At 36.2% G+C, this 18,280-nt stretch overlaps 1 protein-coding gene across 11 annotated transcripts in view; it reads left to right on the forward strand.

Moving 5' to 3' along the window:
- Nucleotides 1-18,280, forward strand: part of ppip5k2 (diphosphoinositol pentakisphosphate kinase 2) — a 148,423-nt gene that overhangs the window by 114,060 nt on the left and 16,083 nt on the right. For 5 of the 11 annotated variants that reach the window (XM_069892389.1, XM_069892407.1, XM_069892390.1 and 2 more), the window contains 4 exons: nt 5,066-5,239; nt 8,014-8,083; nt 9,183-9,302; nt 10,046-10,108. In XM_069892389.1, coding sequence (XP_069748490.1) covers nt 5,066-5,239; nt 8,014-8,083; nt 9,183-9,302; nt 10,046-10,108 — 427 coding nt within the window. Of the gene's footprint in view, nt 1-5,065; nt 5,240-8,013; nt 8,084-8,651; nt 9,131-9,182; nt 9,303-10,045; nt 10,109-18,280 lie in introns of those variants that run through there. The other 6 variants (XM_069892399.1, XM_069892402.1, XM_069892410.1 and 3 more) reach the window with 6 other exon arrangements.

The raw sequence follows: 18,280 nt of genomic DNA on the forward strand, positions 1-18,280 counted from the left end.
AACATTATTATGAGACAGCTCAATTGAAATTTATTAATCTAATTAGAAGTGTTTATGATATGAAAGTTTTGTAAAGAAAAATAGAGGAGGATTAAACTGGAGGATATCAAGAAAAGATAATCACCAATAAATCAAAAAAGGAAATCATAATTTTGTATTTCATAATGGAATTTGGAAGATTCCACATTTGTAAGAATGTGGAACTTGTTACACAGAGAATGATGGAGGCAAATAGCACATACCACCTTAAGTTATTCCTTACTAATCACCGGGCACCTATGGCATAAGGATTACTTAAGGTGGTATGTGAGTGGAAAGAAAAAAGTTTGAAAACCCCGCATTAAAGGAAGATCTAAGTAAGCATGGGGAGCGATGGAAATGGAGGATCGGACTACGAGTTAGAAGAAACTTTGCAAGAGGCTAAAGTGGAGAACAAACTTTAGCATAGTTGATCTGAATTCATTTCAGTCAGGTTTAATTTGGTTCAACTATTGTGAAACGGAGCAGATTTCTCCTTGCTTTTCAATTTACAGACTGAATTGATCACTCAGAAATGTATATTTTAATGTCTTTCATTGGATGACTATCCCACAGCTCATTTCCCATCATCAGCAAGGAAAGAAACAAAAACTTCAGATGCTGGGATCTTCAGCTAGAGGTGGAGAAGAGAAGGGTTGAGAGAAAAATGACAATGGGAGCAGGTTAAGGATTGATGGAATGGGAGTGGGGTCGGAGTCACCTGAAATTGGAAATTTGGTGTTGATGCCTTTGGGTTTTAGGCTATCGAGGCAAGTTTACATTTGACTTCACCCTGGCAATGGATGAGACTGTGGACAGATAAATCTGTGTGGTAACCAGGAGAGGAATTATAATGGCAGGCAACCAGCTGTCTACTTAAACTGCTGATCAACCACTCAGTTCTATTTTGGGGTGCATCAGTATCCAAAAAACATTTTCCCAGATAAATATTTATATTTTACAAGTAAACATCAATGAAGCAAATATATAGTTTCATTGTATCCACAGAGTATCAGGAATTTTCTACAGATGATTTTTTTCCTTCATATTTTTTGTTGAACTCAGGTATTTAAGAAAAGCAAGCTATCAAACTATGCTTTTGGTAGTTGTATCTGGAATTTTTTTAGGATTTTAATAAGATGGACTGTTTTAATTTCTTAACTTGTTCACTTCAGTGCTTTATTATACTAGACAAATTAACATGTTCTTTAATATCTGAATTGTTCAATAAAAACTTTAAGTGCTGGTTTCACTTTTGGTCAGCTGGTATTACATTTATGGGATTCTGTTGCTTTTCTTGAGAATTCCTGAATTCTACAAGGAGATTCACAGAATTAGAGTGATGGAGTGCATACTTCGATGAAATCCCCATCTTAGTCATCCCTCAAATCAATTATGCAATCTGAAAGCAAGAGTTATTAATCATTTGTCATTTTTCAGACTGATTTGATCCATTTTATTACTTTCTGTCAATGAGTCAAGCTGCTTGGTTGTCATCAGAATTCTGGCACACGATGGATCTCTCTGTCACACTGCTTTATGTCTTCTAATGTTTGGATTCATCTGATAAAGCTCAGCTTTCAATGCCCCAGATGGGTGAATGAATCTTTCCTCTCCAGAGAATCTACAACCCAAAATAACTGGCTTCCAAAAAGGATGGAAAATTCATTATTGAATGTCGTTAATTTTAATATGAAGTTACCATGTTGGTTTGTTGGTTATTATCCAACTTGCTTTTAAGGTTATTGGCAATTAAACCATTGTTTAGGCAAAATCCAAACAGTGTTTCCAGGGAAACCAGCACCACTCAATTACTTAGAATTTCATTGGTGTCTACAAGAACATGTTGGCCATTTGCAGCGTGACAAGTCAGTGAATGTTGATGTACCCAAAATTTAGAAACGTAAATAACATTCTTGACCCAAAGCTTTTAAGTTTTTGAACAGATTTTACAAAAGCTAAAGCCTTTCCTTGACAAGCACCGCCATTGCTAATTGAGCAAAGTAATTCAGGTAAGTTGAGAGTGGAAAGAAGCGTGATGGATTGGAAGAGGTAGCCTGAATGGGAATTGTCCACTCAACTAATACTGCAGTCATTATTGGGATTGGGGATTAGAAAATCATGGGTGGTGGTGGGTGGTGGAATGTCAGGTTGGGTTGAGAGGACAGAAGTGTTGAGCGGACAGAAGTGTTGAGCCAAGATGGTGTGGAGTAGGGGTTGCTGCCTTTTGGACGCAGAGGATGCTTGCATAAAAACCATGCAAGTAAATTGTATCATCACAATCTTAATTATTTTGTTTTATTTCCTAGAATTCCAGGATTCCAAAAGTCCTAATTTATTTACACTAAATTTCTTTAACAAAAAATTTTCTTACAAATACTTCCTTTTCTTTATAATCAACTTTACCAGTTCTGAAGGCAATTAATATCATGTCCTGTGTTGCTCTTGGGCATGGACTCAAATGTAGAACTAATCAGTTTGGAATGTTAGTTCTTGGACCATTGTAGTTGCACAGTCATTTCAGTTTCCCATTGCCAGTCCAGAAAACAACTAGATTTTTTGAATTCAATTTCATAACCTATCACTGCTGACATTTGAATAAAGGATTGCTAGATTAATAGTCAGATGCCAATGTTGTACTTGGAATTAATAGAACGAGACACAATGAGCTCTGTATAAGATCTCCTAAACTGCATTACTCTTAAATCTTTTTAGCTCATCTGACTTAATTTCTTTCACATATATTATCTGAGAATCCAATTGTAACTGAGAAATATTGTTCCATGTGGAACAAGAAAGCATGAGGGCAACATCATTTGATAATTACCTGCCCGATTCCAGTAGATTACGTGACACAACAGCCAATAAACCTCTATGGATTGGAAAGACGTGAGATCAGTGTGACTATAGTAATTGAAGCACCAAGTCATAGGAAGCTGTAACTTTGGATTGATGATATGGAAGAAACACAGGGCAGTGGCTGACCTGGAAGAGTCTGGATTCATCATTGATGGCCAATCTTCACAAATCCAAGCACTACTCTAATGTTGGAAAATTGAGCCTCCAATGTCTGGTTCCATGAGATCATTATCAACAAGTGCTGTCCTTACCATTGTCTATAACCTTTGATGAGGCTTTTCTTCATTTTGTCTTGGCGTGCAGGATGGGTGTACAGCCAATGTGGCTTATTCATTTTTACCTCTTGCTCATTCTGCTAGTTCTCTTTCATTGTTATGCTTTATCTAGCATCGTGCAATGAACAAATACTTGCAATTTTCTTATTGCCTTCCTGGTTTTATGACCCAAGAGTGCTGCAGCGAAGGTGGGTTTTTTTTTTAGGAGTATGCATTGTGTCCAATTGTAACAAAGTAATGGCCTGACTTTGGGTAGCTTACACAAAAGAGAAATATGATTGTATAATTTCAATGAAAGCAGCAATATGAATGAATATGTATAATTCAATATAAAGTAATATATACATTCTCTGTATTTGTGCAGGAAAATAATATTGCCTGTTTATTATGCAAAGAGTAATTTTTACATCCTTTGATCATATCTTCTTTTATGTTGCTCTAGGTCAGCCATTCTCAACCTTTTTCAGCTATGGCCCCTTAGGACTCTACTAAAAGTTTAGGGGCTCCCTTCCCTGTGAAACAGTAAAATTTAGTTGTTTCTTCCATTCTCCTACCAACGACGTAACAAAAACATTAAAAATATTTTATGATTTCAGTCCATGGACCCCATTGAGAATGGTTGCTCTTGGTTTTTAGCTGATTGAAAATTCATTGATATGTACGTTCAAGTTAAATGTTCAATTAGACTTGCACTCGACTGTATTGAATTGCATACCTCGCAATAGCACCTGGCTTCATATTGTCCTTATGCTTTTATCTATCGATCTGTTTCTGATTTATTTTCTTCCTTTATTCTTGAGGTTTATTGTTTTAGAATTAAACATTAGAACTGGTGGTAAACTGAATATGGTATTATATGTTCATTGTTATGATAAACATAAGATGAGATTAAAGGTGGCATTCACCAGATATGAGATGTACATCATGGTTGTCCAACCTGTATGTACTCAGATGTTGGATTAGACCCAGTGGCCTTTTAGATCTCGATTGCTGTGACTTTCAACAATTTTAGCCTTTCTTTCTTTAGACAAGTTCTTTTAATTACCTGTGCACATTGGTTAATGGGATGTTGTTTAAATCAGACTGGCATGATGCAGGGGTTTCCATTTCTGTGACCCTGGGCTTCTAAACGTGCTATTATTAATTTTCCCCAGCTTGTTGTTCCACCTCTAGTCAGCCCCCTCTGCTTTTCAGAGTGTGGAGGACAGTTTTATTTATTATATTTCTCTCTGATCATTTCATTGTCTTAAGCATTACTTGATGTCAAGTTGAAGGTGGAATGTAGAGACCTCAGTTTCTTGGTGTTTTTAGGGGTGAATCAGCCAATGACATTGTTTGCAACCTATTGATCTGGCTCCATGAATCCAAGGTTGGACATCCCTGACGTACATAACACCCAAGTAACATGTTTTGATCGGAATATCATTACGAAGAAGGTGAACCACTTGAAATTATAAGCATAAAGAGAATTGAACTCCAAAATACCAGGACAAATCATCTGATGCTTTTATGCTTATCTCTTTAGGTCCATGTAAATCATACAAATTTGGAGTTGATTTCTTTTACTTTTTGTAACCTATGAATTAATTACTCCTCTACTATTATACTGATATGGATGGAGGTCAACAGGGGAACAAGAATTTTTTCAACTCCACCTGCAAATAAAACATGTATTTTTAACAGAAATGTGTTAAAAGTTAGTAAACATGTCATCAGGGTACATTTTTAAATGTTCTATTTCTAGAAGGGAAGTTTATTGATTTCCTATTATCTGGCTTGTTAGTCATTTCTGACATAGTGAACCGTAATTTATGTTAGCAATCAGTAGAGATTTTTTGACTTCTTTGGTGTAATTAAAGTCTAACTCTGAATGCTTTGCTGTTGTGTTTTTTGCACCCTTTTCTCACTTCCAGGAAGAGAGCCCCCTGAGTCTGTCTAGCCCAGAGTGTAGTGGTACCTGGATGCATTACACTAGTGGTGTGGGTGCTGGGCGTCGAAGACGCAGATCAGGGGAACAAATCACTTCTTCCCCTGTCTCCCCCAAATCATTGGCTTTCACGTCAAGTATTTTTGGCTCATGGCAACAGGTTTTTCAATTTTCCTTCATTTTTATGAAAATTGCCATTTTCATTGGTCAAACATTCACCGTAATTCCTCAGGTCTGTCTCAAAAGTCCCTTTTGTTAATTATAACATTGACCTCAATAATTATACAATTAATTAAATTGATGAAGTAAATAAAAATAGTTGACATGAATTGCTATTCTTTATATTCAGATAATATTGGATTAATTTGATTCTTAAAACATGACTTTTATTTTGTAAAGTATATTTCAATTTTAATGGTATTGCTGTCTAATTGGGCCTATCTGCGAATGGTCGCTGCTCTTGCATTTCTTTCTGCTATCCTTTACAGGCCTGTTTTCTTAATCTAAATGTTGCAGTACCAATTTCATTGATCAGTAAAATACTTTAAAATTCTGTAGCAATTTTTAACTAGCCCATACATTTGGAATTGTTAGGGTCGTGTGTGTTCTGATTTTGTACGAGAGACTAACAGAAAATAAAATTGAAAGGGGAGAATAATTTTTGTAAGTTAGTTCAGGCATCCATTCAAAACATCCATGTGTTTACCACCTCGTGAGTTAAGTTCAAACGACCCTGTAAATCAGAGTGTTTCTATACTCGAATTAGCTATAGGTAAAGGGGTCTTCTCAAAATAATTTCGCTGCAAGATGGACTGATAGAATATCAGTTGATGATGAGAACAAGTTGAGTCACAGGACATGCTGCTTTTTTTTTTGAAACTGCAACTTCATCTAGCTCAAGAGTGTGTTAGTCAGGGAAATCCCCAAAACAGGATGTGAGAAATCTAGTATTGTTTTACTAACAAAAGTACAGAATTGTGGCAATGCAAGGAGCGCTGTGATATTTAATCTTGTTCCATGATTGTACCATTACATTTATTCAACTTATTTAAGTTCCCAATAAAGTTTTTGTTTGTTTCTTTCTTATTTTATTTGGAAAAGATAAAATAAGAAAAACATAATTAATTTATTTGACTTTGCATCTGAATTTATGATCTTCAAACATTTGCATTTTGACATCATGTTGCAAAAGGTCCAGCAGCTCAGAGGCTTCTTGGTACTCTGCATTTATAAAACCTATTTTGAATTTGATTTACATCCTGGTCTTTTCAATGTATGTTCAATGTAACAAGATCTTTAAGTCAGAACTAGTTATAATTTTTTCCCCTTTGTCATGCATCGTATATAATTCTGATCTCAAATCCAATTTTAGGTTTATATTAATAATCTAAAATAAAATCTGCTTGCATCAAAATGACTTATTCCTCTGCATTTTAAAACTTGGTTCAGGGTCTTACACTAGTGTAAACATGTTAAATTTAGTGGGTTTCACTTTTTATGTCATTTTTAATTAACTCTTTTTTCCCTTTTTCGGTTTTTTTGCTGTGTGTTCGACCTCTGATTTATTTTTGCAAATAATATCCTGGTATATTCATAAATGGTTGTCATCTGAATTAGTAATTGCTGCCAGTTTACTTAACAGAGTGAACTCTGTAGGCTGTAAAGATGATTATTAGACCAATTTTTTGAAGTTGAAATGTTGTACATTGACCTTATAGAGTTATTTAACATTTGTCAGTGTTAGAGATCCTATGCAATGTTCAGGAATAGAAATATGATTTAACGTAGTATAAATATTTTTTCATCTCTTTCAATGTCAAATTAGAGGTGCAAAGTAGGATCTTTCTACTATTTGTTCAATACCACCCTACAAGGACTAATTCACTGAACTAAAATTTCTCACTAATGCAGTAATATCCAAAGTAACCTTAGTGCAACCTCGCATTTCCCATAACAAATTGGAGAAACGAGTTAAAGTCACACTATCGGAGCATTTTGTCAAAATATAATGCTGGAAGTACTCAGCAAGTCGGGCAACTTCTGTGAAAGGATATAACATTTCAGGTTGAAGATCCTTTGAAGGGTATTTTATATGTAGGGTGCCTGACCTGTTAAGTATTTCCAATATTTTAATTTCAGTTTTCTAATGTATGCAGTTTCTTAATTTTTAATGTAATTGGTTAGTACTCATCCCAGGGCCTGCTTTGAAAATAAATGCTTCATCTTCAAATAAAAATATATTTTTTTTCTAATGCAGGTTACAGCATATTTGTTCAACTAAAATTCCATGTTATCTGGTGAAATAGCTGTCTTTATTGCTTGAGTAATAATTTATACTGACCTAGATCATGATAGATATTAACAACCAACATCCTTTCAGCTCAGGTCAGCTATGATGCATAAATGATGCAGCTATGAGAAGAATGAAATGTGTTCATATGTAAGAGGCCAAAATTAAAATGCAATTTAAATGAAAAGAGGTACTGCAACGTAAGGCACTAATGAGGAATGTGTAGCACACACACAACTCTTGTATATACTCTGCATGGAGTAAAGATCTGTTTTCTCAAACACACTTGTATGTGCTTTTGTTTTGTCCTTACTGAGACTGGAGCAGTTTAGTTAACTGATGAAGCAATAGAGCAATATCTCTATGCTGTTGTAAATTGATATTTTTCCACATTTATTTATTTTACTACTGTGTTTATTCAACATTTTCTATGTTCATCTCATTGCAAGAACATTATAGGTGGAATGGACATATTTCAGGCTAAAAGAACTTTGCATGATCTATCATTGTCTCCGTCCATACATTTCCACTAACATTTTTCATGCAGCTTATTAACATTAATTGTCTTAAGCAGACTTTAGTATCAGACTGCCTTCTGTTCTTACTGTTGATTTGTTCAAATATTTTTGGCTGTTTATTTACAGGTGCTTCCGGAAACCAGTACTCTTTGGCGAGCTGGAAGGGCTCATTCTGAACAGAAATACACCGGACTTGGTAAGTACTGGGTGTGCAAACTCACCTGGAAAAGAATTGGTTATTCCCCCATTTCCCATTCTTTTGAAAGGAAATTATTAGTGTTTATAACTAAATTAATCTTTATAAGTATTAGAAGGAATTGCAGGTAGCAAAGGCAAAAAAAAACAGCATTTTATTCCTTGAGTTGTTACGGCTTTCATTAAAAAAAAATCATATTTAAGAAAAGCAAACCATAAGTTATAAATGCAGAATGAAAATATCTTGAGGTTTTAGGTCTATAAAAGATGTTGATGTATTTAAAAACTGTCTTATTGAAAACTTCTGCTGCCATGCAAGTAATCTGCACCATTCTGAATGAATTTTGAAGTCAATTGCATAAAGCATCCCTACAACAAAGGCCTTGGCTTCTTGCATAGCTGATGCGTGCTGTAAGATCTTGTTTCTTTGTTGCTTTCATACAGATTCAGTAATTAAAATAATCAAACACTTCTACTTTTGGAAAGCAATTTATTAAGCATTGAAGAACTGGTATATTTAATGGATTTTGTACATGTAGCACAAAATTGATTAATGTTTGACCACTTAGCCTGTATTTAGGATTAAGCTCTGAAGTGGAAGAACAAAGAACCAAAGATTTGAGTTTCCTCGTTTTGGCATCCACAGCAAATTCTTTTGAGAAGAATAATTGCGTCTTTTCTCCCTCAAACATACGAATGGCATCTTGTCCCAACAATTTTGTAAAACTGTCTGTATTTTTTAAGTATATTTGCAAATTATTACATAAGACATATGTATTGGTTATAGTTTCGAGATGTTACCATGTTACTTTTTTTGTTGATGGTGACATAGTTGAGAAAGAAGAAAGATTCATCAGTGACCTAGGGACATCTATATTAAACTATTGTTAGAGCTGCTTAAATGTTGAAACCATTTTAACTGATGGGATATAAATGATGGTGAGGATATTACTGTCTTAGCTTTGTGTATGCAGTAGTTGATGTATTACCATCCTGCAAGGAGATGTTGATCTTGTATTAATTCTAAGGCATGCTGCATGATTCCCTCTTTTGGAACAAAGAACACCTGGTTTGTATGTGTTTTCTCTAACTCCCATTAGGGTCTCACTGTGCAGGCCTGTTTAGCACTACTGTGCTAGGGGGTTCCTCGAGTGCACCTAACCTACAGGATTATGCTCGTGTGCATCGTAAAAAGCTGACATCATCTGGCTGCTTTGATGGTATGTGTACTCACCATTGCAGACAAATCTGTGTAATCACTTTTTCAGAAAAGTCGGAGTTCTGTGATGAGGATATAGTGGAACCCTAATTCTCCCTTTCCAAAGTCTGGAACTGGAGGAGCAGCTTGTTCTCAGCATATCTCATAGAGGAATTGCCAGTTTACACTTCAGATATCATTTTACAGGTTTCACATATAGCTTTACAATATTACAATTTTTTAAACGTGAACATCTCTTTGGCATTAGGACCAATAACAATGGATCAGATAAAATCTGGTGGTAGATATCATTTACAACAGTTTAAAACTAATTTCACTTGCAGTGCTTAGTTGGTGAATGATTTTCATGAAAAGTTTACATGCCATTAATTCATAAAATTAAGTCCACTAATTCCTGATAAATGAACATTTTCACTGGCCTATGTAGAATGCATGACCAATTAATGGAAGCACAATGTGTTTTAGATAGGATTTCAAGAATTGAGGAGTAGAGAAATGGCAAATTTTCTCCATACTTAATTTAACCCAGCTTGCAATTTGTTACCTTGAAGTGACTGGTTAAATTTTAATATGCATTTAACAAGATAATAGTTAAAGGATTTTTAACAGCTGGCACTCCTGCATTGAATTACTCTCCCCTCTAAAACAGTTCTGCATGCAGCCTAACAATTTTTTTGGGGGTAGGAGGGAACCCTCTTCTGCTAGTTGTTATAAATTTCAGGTTCCTGTTTTTCTCTCTCATAGACGCCACATGCAGTTCTGCTGTAAAAAGATTTTCTATCTCATTTGCTCGACACCCAACCAATGGTATGTTTGCTTTTTATCCCCTCTCCAGCAAAGTTTGCTTTATCCCCTTTGTAATGTTGGATGCAAACTTTTACCACCATTCATCTCCCGGTCCTCCCATTAGGCACATCCCATTAGATGTGTTCCTTGGGATTGCAATATAATTATTGTCTTCATTATTTTATTTTTCTTGTTAAAACACATCATCATTCCTCGTTGTTTCTGTGTCCTATGTTAAAGTCGTTCTTGTTCTGTGCAGTTAACACTATGTTAGGGTTAATTGGGTTTATTTAAAATTATCAAAAGATGATTTTGTCATAATGTTAATAGTGTATCCATTCTCGTTTATTTCACAAATAAATTAGTACCGATAAGAGTTTTACATTTTGTCTTAAATTCCATATAATTGAGAAGAAATCAATAAAATAATAAGAATTTTCCAAAAAATACAAAAAGATTTTCAACTCTGCTGACATCGTCAGCCTCCCCGTGAATATTGAAGTTAAAAATTTAATATCATCTGAGAGAATCAATAGACATAATAAACATTAGAACATGAGAAAGATGGGCTTGAGAAAAAGTTGATTGGACTGCATAGCTTGCTGCTTTCAAAATGAATGTATGATTATTTCAGCCATGACATTTTACCTCTGCAGAGATCTTGATGACTTTATTAGATCTAATGTTCTCTGTTACTCTTAATCACTTTTCCCAGAGAGCATGCAACGGTAATACAAATCAGTTGAGAGTTCTTTTGATTTAAAGAAAAATAATGACCACCACATTTATTAGAATGCCAAGATTTGCCAACATTCAGATAATATTTGATGATAGAGAACAATAGGCAATTTGACAAAATATATTGATTTTATTGTATAATACCCAAGAGAAAATTAATTTTGAATGGAAAAAATGAACATCCTGCATAAGTACTCATGGCAACCATGTTGTATCCTTTATCAGTTGGAAGGAACGGCATAATTTTATTTTTGTTTTCAAAATATTCCTTCTGTTTTTTTTTAAAAAGTACACATATGGGTTTTGTTGCTTTTTTATGAGTGAAAATAAACAATTCTTTTCAAGTATTATTTGATGAATCTTCTGCTCAAACGTTCTCTCTGTACAATTGTATTAATCTGGACTTTTGTGGTGTGGTTCAATTTCTACTGGGCTAACTCTTTGACATTTTTCTGTCCTTGTGGTCATCCAAATCATCCATCAGCTCATTTATCACTCAAGCTGACCCTAAGGATCTTGCTTTAACCCTTTGGTTCCTTTCATCTGTGTCGTATTCATTGACATCATCTAAAACTGCAGTGTCAATCTCCACGTGAACTCACCATTTCAGCACCATCTCCATTCTCAACGATCACATTGCTGGCTGAACGTTCATTAATAAATCAGCAGATATTTCCCTTCAGTTATATATAGGGAAGTCTGATGTCTCTTTCACCATTTCCTTTCTCTAATCTCTAACTATGCTGTTCATATCCTGGTGATATATTTTGACTTTAAGATGAGCTGACCACATATATACAAAATCCCTGAGTCCCTGTTTCCCCTTAAGTGATAACACCTGATTCCTGTCTGCCTCAGTTCATCTGCTGTTCAAGTCCTAACCTGCATGATTTAACAATCCTCATAAACTGGGCATCAGGGTTTAAATAACCTTGTGCCCTAAATGGGAGAATCAGTTGCGTACTTTCTAATCTGGAATATGTAGCGAATCATTGCACCTTAAACTTGTACTAAATAACTAAGGCACACATGTCAAACTCAGGCACGCGGGCCAAATTTGGCCCACAAGATCATATCAAATATGTATTAGAGCTGGCCCGCTGGCCGCCGCACCAGTATAGCCCATGCACAGCTAATACTACAAATCCCAGAATGCTTTGCAAATGCGTTGGCGCCGGCCCGTCAGCCCGTTAATCGCCCCCACCTCCTCTCTTTACTTTCATTAGCATCTGCGACCTGTCGCCCAACTCACATGTAATAAACCCCTTACGAAAAATGGCCAAACGAAAGACAGAAAACAGGACCTTTCAAGACAGGTGGGAGGGATACTATATGTTCATCATTTTAAAAGACAAACCTGTTTGTCATTGAAGCAAGTTGTTATTTTTTTGACTTGTTGGCTTAAAGGCTATAGAGAAATATTATTTATTGAATATTTCTCATTTGTTAATGCTTCTTCTGGAAAGAGTTTAACCAAAACTATTATTAAACATTTATTTTAATAAGAAAAAGTTTAACATTACATATGTTGAAAGAAGAGAAAACATGCAGATGTTGTTGAAAATTTTCAATAAATATTGAGTTTGGCCCACGACTTAGTCCAAGTTTTTAATTTTGGCCCTCTGTGAATTTGAGTTTGACACCCCTGAAGTAAGGGAAAGAAATGTAGTTATACTAAAGTCATGCCTCTTGTTTAAAGATCGTATCCTTATCGAATCTCTCCTGGCCTCTCCTTAATTTTGAGATGCAACATTGTAGCAGGCTCTTCCACCCCTTGAACCAATGCCGCCCAAATACACCCATGTAACCAATTAATCTGCTAACCCTGTATGTCCTTGGAACTCCTGGATGGAACCCACACAATCACAGGGAGAATGTGCAAACTTACAGCCAGTAGCTGATTCAAACCAGAGTTGCTGGTGCTCTAACAGCGTTGTGCTATCCTCTGCACTAACCGTGCTGCCTTTGTGATATCGTTCAACCCAAAACTTAGCAAGGGAATCCTGACTCCAAGATTGTCTCATTGCACTTTAAGTTCAAACAGATATTTCGCCATTCGAGGAAAAACCTAGTCATCATAAACTAAACACCTCCACAAAAATTTATAATTCCTCTTCTAGATATACTGCGTTTAAATGTTCATTTTTCTCATGAATTCTGATGATAAAAGCCCTGAACAGTGATTTATGGACTAATTCTACATTGACTATTGTTAGTAAATAAACTACATTCGTAAGCCTCTTGTAAGGTTGAAATCTTAACTCTTTTGCACCTTTCCCTTGCAGTCAGAAGGACTAAGTCCTGGAATGGCGACTTAAACATATGTCCTCGAGTGGACATAAATGATCTAATTCCACAATTTCAAAGAAGCCTAGTGGAGTTTTCCCAGAGTTCTTGCCAAATTTATCTTTTAGTCAACATCTCCAAATGTTTTTGCAAGGCCAGGATTGACTGATTCATGTTCTAGGGTTTAGATTTTTCAAATTGGATAGGGAAACAGGTAAAAGGGAATGGGTGGAGGGTGGCATTGCGAATCAGGGGTAGTAACACAGCTGCAGAAAGGGAGGATGTTGTGGGAAGATTGTTTACTGAGTCAGTGTGGGTGGAAGTTAGAAATATGAAGGGAACATGCATGGAGTATTCTTTTGGCCCTCCCAATAGCTGCCAGGCCACTACGGAAAAGATAACTAGGCAAATTTTGGAAAGGTGCAAAAATAATAGGACTGTTGAATTTGAAAATTTTAACTTCCCTCATATTAACTGGCACCTCCTTGGTGCAAAAGGGTTAGATGGGGCAGAATCACTTGCGTACTTTCTAATCTGGAATATGTAGCGAAGCATTGCCCCTTAAACTTGTACTAAATAACTAAGGGAAAGAAATGGAGTTATATTAAATTAAACTCATGCTTCCTGTTTAAAGATTGTGCCCTTATCAAATCTTTCCTGGCCTCTCCCCTCCTCAGTTTTGAGATACAGCAAGATCACTGACACACTATGTGGGCAGGCTGACCAGAAGAGAGGCCATACTGGGCAATGAACCTGGTCAGGCCACTTAGTGGGCAAGCATTTCAGCGACAGTATCTACAACCCCCTGATCTTTAGCATAACTATCGAAAAAGATAGGAGCAGACAAAATTGAACCATGTTTAATTGGGAATGGCTAATTATAATGGTATTAAACAACAACTTCAAGTCAAATCAAGTGTATTGTCAAGTGGTGAAACAGCATTAATTGGAAGCAGATATTCATGAGGAAATGTGGAGAATGTTTAGGTACCACTAATACGAGGTTCTGGGTCCATATGTCCCACTGAGACAGAGAGGAGGGTTGGGTAAAGAAACTATGGTTGGCAAGTTATTCAAGAGGAAGAAGGAAGTATATGTTAAGTTTTGGAAAGAAAAGTCAGGAAGGGCACATGAGAATTATAAGATAGCCAGGAAGGAACTTAAGAATGAATTTAGCAGAGCTAGAGGTGGACATGAGAAGACCCTGGCAAGTAGAATGAAGGAAAACCCTAAGACATTCTAACCCTATGTAAACTACAGGATGATGACTTGAGTGAGGGTAAGACCACTCAGAGATAAAAGAGGGAACATGTGCCTGGAGGTGGGCAAGATAGGGAATGTCTAAATAAATAGTTTGCTTCAGTGTACATCAGGGAGAGGAGTCTTGCTGAATGGACGGTCAGCATAGAACAGACGTGTGCCAGAGCATGTCACGGTTAGGAAAGGGAAAATGGTAGAGTTTCCTAAATGCATTCAGATAGATATGTCCCTTCTACCAATGGGATATGCTCCAGCTTAGTGCAGGAAGAGATTGCTGGGATATTGTCAATGATCTTTGCATTATCCTTTGTCACAAGAATGGTACCAGTGGATTGGAGAATGGCAGATGTACTGTACATCCAATGTTCAAGAAAGGTTAAAGGAAGAATCCTGGAAATTATAGACCAGTGAGTCTTGCATCAGTGCTTTGCATACTATTGGAGAGGATTGTTAGGGACAGGATTTAGGAGGATTTGGAGAAGCACAGTCCTATTAGTCATTCTACCTGGAAGTCGACGTGGAGTTCTGGGACCCCTGATCTTTGTGATTTTTAGAAATGGCTTTGACAAAGAAATGGAGGGGTAGGTCAGTAAGTAAAGGCAGAGTACATAGTTAATGGCAGAATTCTTAGCAGTACATAGGAACAATTATTTTGGCGTATGAGTACATTGTTCTCTCAAAGTTGTTTATGAGTTGAAAGGGCTGTTAAGAAGACGAATGGTATGTTGACCTTAATTAGTCGGGGTATAGAGTTCAAGAACCATGGTATATGCTGCAGCCCTATAAAAATCTGGTTAAATGACACTTAAGTGTATTTCACCTCAGTGACTAGTGAAGTTCCACAGGGATCTGTTCTTGGACCCTTGCTCTTTGTAATTTTCATAAATTGCAGATTTTTAAAAAAGTGGAAGGATGGGTCAGTAAGTATGTAGATGATACAAAGGTTGGAGGAGTTGTGGATAGTGTTGAAGGTTATGGTAAGTTACGAAGGGATATAGACAGGATGCAGAGTTTGGCGGAAAAGTGGCAGATGGAGTTCAATTTCAGTAAGTGTGAGGTGATGCATTTTGAAGTATCAAATCTGAACGCTGAGTGCAGGGTTCATGGCCGGAAGAACAGGGACCTTGAGGTCCATATCCACGCATCTCTCAAGGTTGCCACACAAATTATTACGATAGTTAAGAAGGCCTATGGGATGCTGGGCTTCATTAGTTGAGGGATTGAGTTCAAAAGGTCATCTTGCAACTCTACAAATTTTTGATGAGACCACATTTAGAGTATTGTGTTAGAGTATCACTTCATTATTGGAAGGATGTGGAAGCTATGGAGATGGTGCAGAGGAGATTTACCAGGATGTTCCCTGAATTGAAAAATAAGTCTTAAGATCAAGGTAGCAGAGCTGGGACTTTTCTCTTTGGAGCGAAGAAGGTTGAGAGGTGACTTAATAGAGGTCTACATGATTCTGAGAAGCATAGATAAGATAGGCAGCCAATGCCCTTTTCCTAGGCAGGAGTAGCAAACACCAGAGAACATGAAGGGATGAAAGTTCAAGGTTTCTTTTACATTGTTGTGGCTGAGTGGAATGTCTTGCTGAGATGGTGGAGGTTATGTAGGCTGAAACATTAGGGACATTTAAGAGACTCATAGACAGGCACATACATGAAAGGATAATGGAGGGTTTTGAGGTAGGAAAGGTTCAGTTTTTTTTTTGGTCAGAATATATAGGTCATTAGAATATTGAGGACCATAGAGCCTGTTCTGAGATGTAGTATTCTGTGATTCATAGGAAGGATGTGGAAGCTGAAGAGAAGGTGTAGAAGCCATTTACTAGTATGTTGCCTGGATTGGAGAACATTTCTTGTGAATAAAGGTTGAGTGTGCAAGAGCTTTTCTCTCGGAAGTGAAGGAGGATGACTGAGAATGCTAATTCTGTAGATAGCCGTTTTGTATTATGGGTTGCATTAAAAGTGTATTTAAGAGGGTAGATTATTAGTTATACTACTAAAGTTAAGAAACAGTATATGGCAGAGAGTTTGGAACTGGAGAAGCAAATTGCTGAATTGGAGAAGGAATTTCAGAAAGATGTGACAGAAGATTAAAAAAAAAGTGGCTTTGGCTAATTTGAAATTACATTATAATACACTGCAAACTTTTCAATTTAAGCGTTTAATTAATCGATCTAAGCAATGTTATTATGAGTTGGGTGAGAGAGCACATAAGGTACTAGCGTGGCAGTTAAAGACAGAACAGGTTTCACCGTCTTAATGCTGTTAAAAGGAATTCAACAGTTACTTATAAACCTCAGGAAATCAATGACCAGTTTTAATCGTTTTACAAAAAATTGTATACTTCTGAGGGGAAACAGGATAGTGGTTCTATTGAATCTTATTTATCTAAATTAACGTTACCAGCATTGGAAGAGGAGGATGTTATGGAATTGGAAGCTCCGTTTACAGAATTTGAGATTAAGGAAGCTATGTTGGAGATGCCAAATGGGAAGTCACCAGGGGACGATGGATTTTCTGTGGAATTTTATAAAAATTTTTATGAAGATTTGTCCTCTGTGTTTGAGGACGTATTACAACAAGTAACTGAAGAGCATGAGTTGCTGGAATCTTGTTCTAGTGCTTTAATTACTGTAATTCCAAAAAAAGATAGAGACCTGTTGAAGTGTCTTCGTATAGACCTATTTCTTTACTGAATGTAGATTATAAAATCATAGCGAAAGTGTTAGCAAATTGACTTGCCAAGCATTTACATAAATTAATACATATTGATCAAACAGGTTTTATTAAGAATAGAAATGCTTCAGATAATATTCTTCAATTATAATTACTTTGGTCAATGCATATCGACAGCAGCCCAACCATCCAATGGTGGTTGCACTTGACACTGAAAAAGCTTTTGACAGGGTTGAATGGGATTTTTTATTTAAGGTGTAGGAAAAGTTTAAATTTGGCCCTTTTTTTAATTGGCTGTGTTAAAGCTTTATATGCGAACCCGATTGCCAGGATGGTGACAAATGGTCAAGTTTCATTACCGTTTAAATTGACACGTTCGACCCGTCAAGGGTATGAACAGATAAGAGGGATGAGAGTTATGGATGAAGAGTATAAGATTAATCTATTTGCAGATGGTGTTTTGATATATTTGACAAATCCAGAACAATCAGTGCCACATTTGTGGGAATGTTTATTACAATATGGAACATTATCTGGATACAAGGTTAATTGGGATAAGAGTGAAATTTTGCCAGTTGGAGAGGGAGATTATTCAGAATATAAAAAGATATTATTAAATTGAAATGGTCTGATAAAATTAGTTTATTTTATTTTGTACAGAGCATGGTAGATACAGCTAGACTTCAACTTACGATCTACGCATATGTGACCAAATTTTAAAAAAATACTGAGTTTCTTCATTAAATGTTCATTTGATTAATTTTTTTTGGAAAAATTGCTTTAATACCTCATTAAGACATGCAAATCTGACTTACGACCAATCCGAGTTATGACCACTTCTACGGTTGTAAGTTGAGGACTACCTGTACCTGGAATGCCAGTTGTAGTGGTGGACAATTGTACAATCAGCTTATTTAAAAACTTAGGCACATGGATATCAAAAAATAGAGGGTTATAATGGGAGATGGGAGGGGCTAGTTTGATGCTGGAATAGGCTGATATGTCAGCACAACATTGTGGGCCGAGGGGTTGCATTCTGTTTTTGAAAAGGTTTTGGTTACATTGTGGAACCTTGCTGTACATATGTCAGCTATTGCATATCCTGTGTTACAACTATGGCAATATTTCAAAAGTATTTAATTTGCTCTTAGTGCTTTGGGATATTGTCACTTTGTGAAAAGGCATTACATTTTTTTGTAGTTAAACCATACAAGCCCAATGATATCAA

Source organism: Narcine bancroftii, chromosome 1 (assembly GCF_036971445.1).
Source record: "Narcine bancroftii isolate sNarBan1 chromosome 1, sNarBan1.hap1, whole genome shotgun sequence".
In the NCBI taxonomy this organism is placed as follows: Eukaryota; Metazoa; Chordata; class Chondrichthyes; order Torpediniformes; family Narcinidae; genus Narcine; species Narcine bancroftii.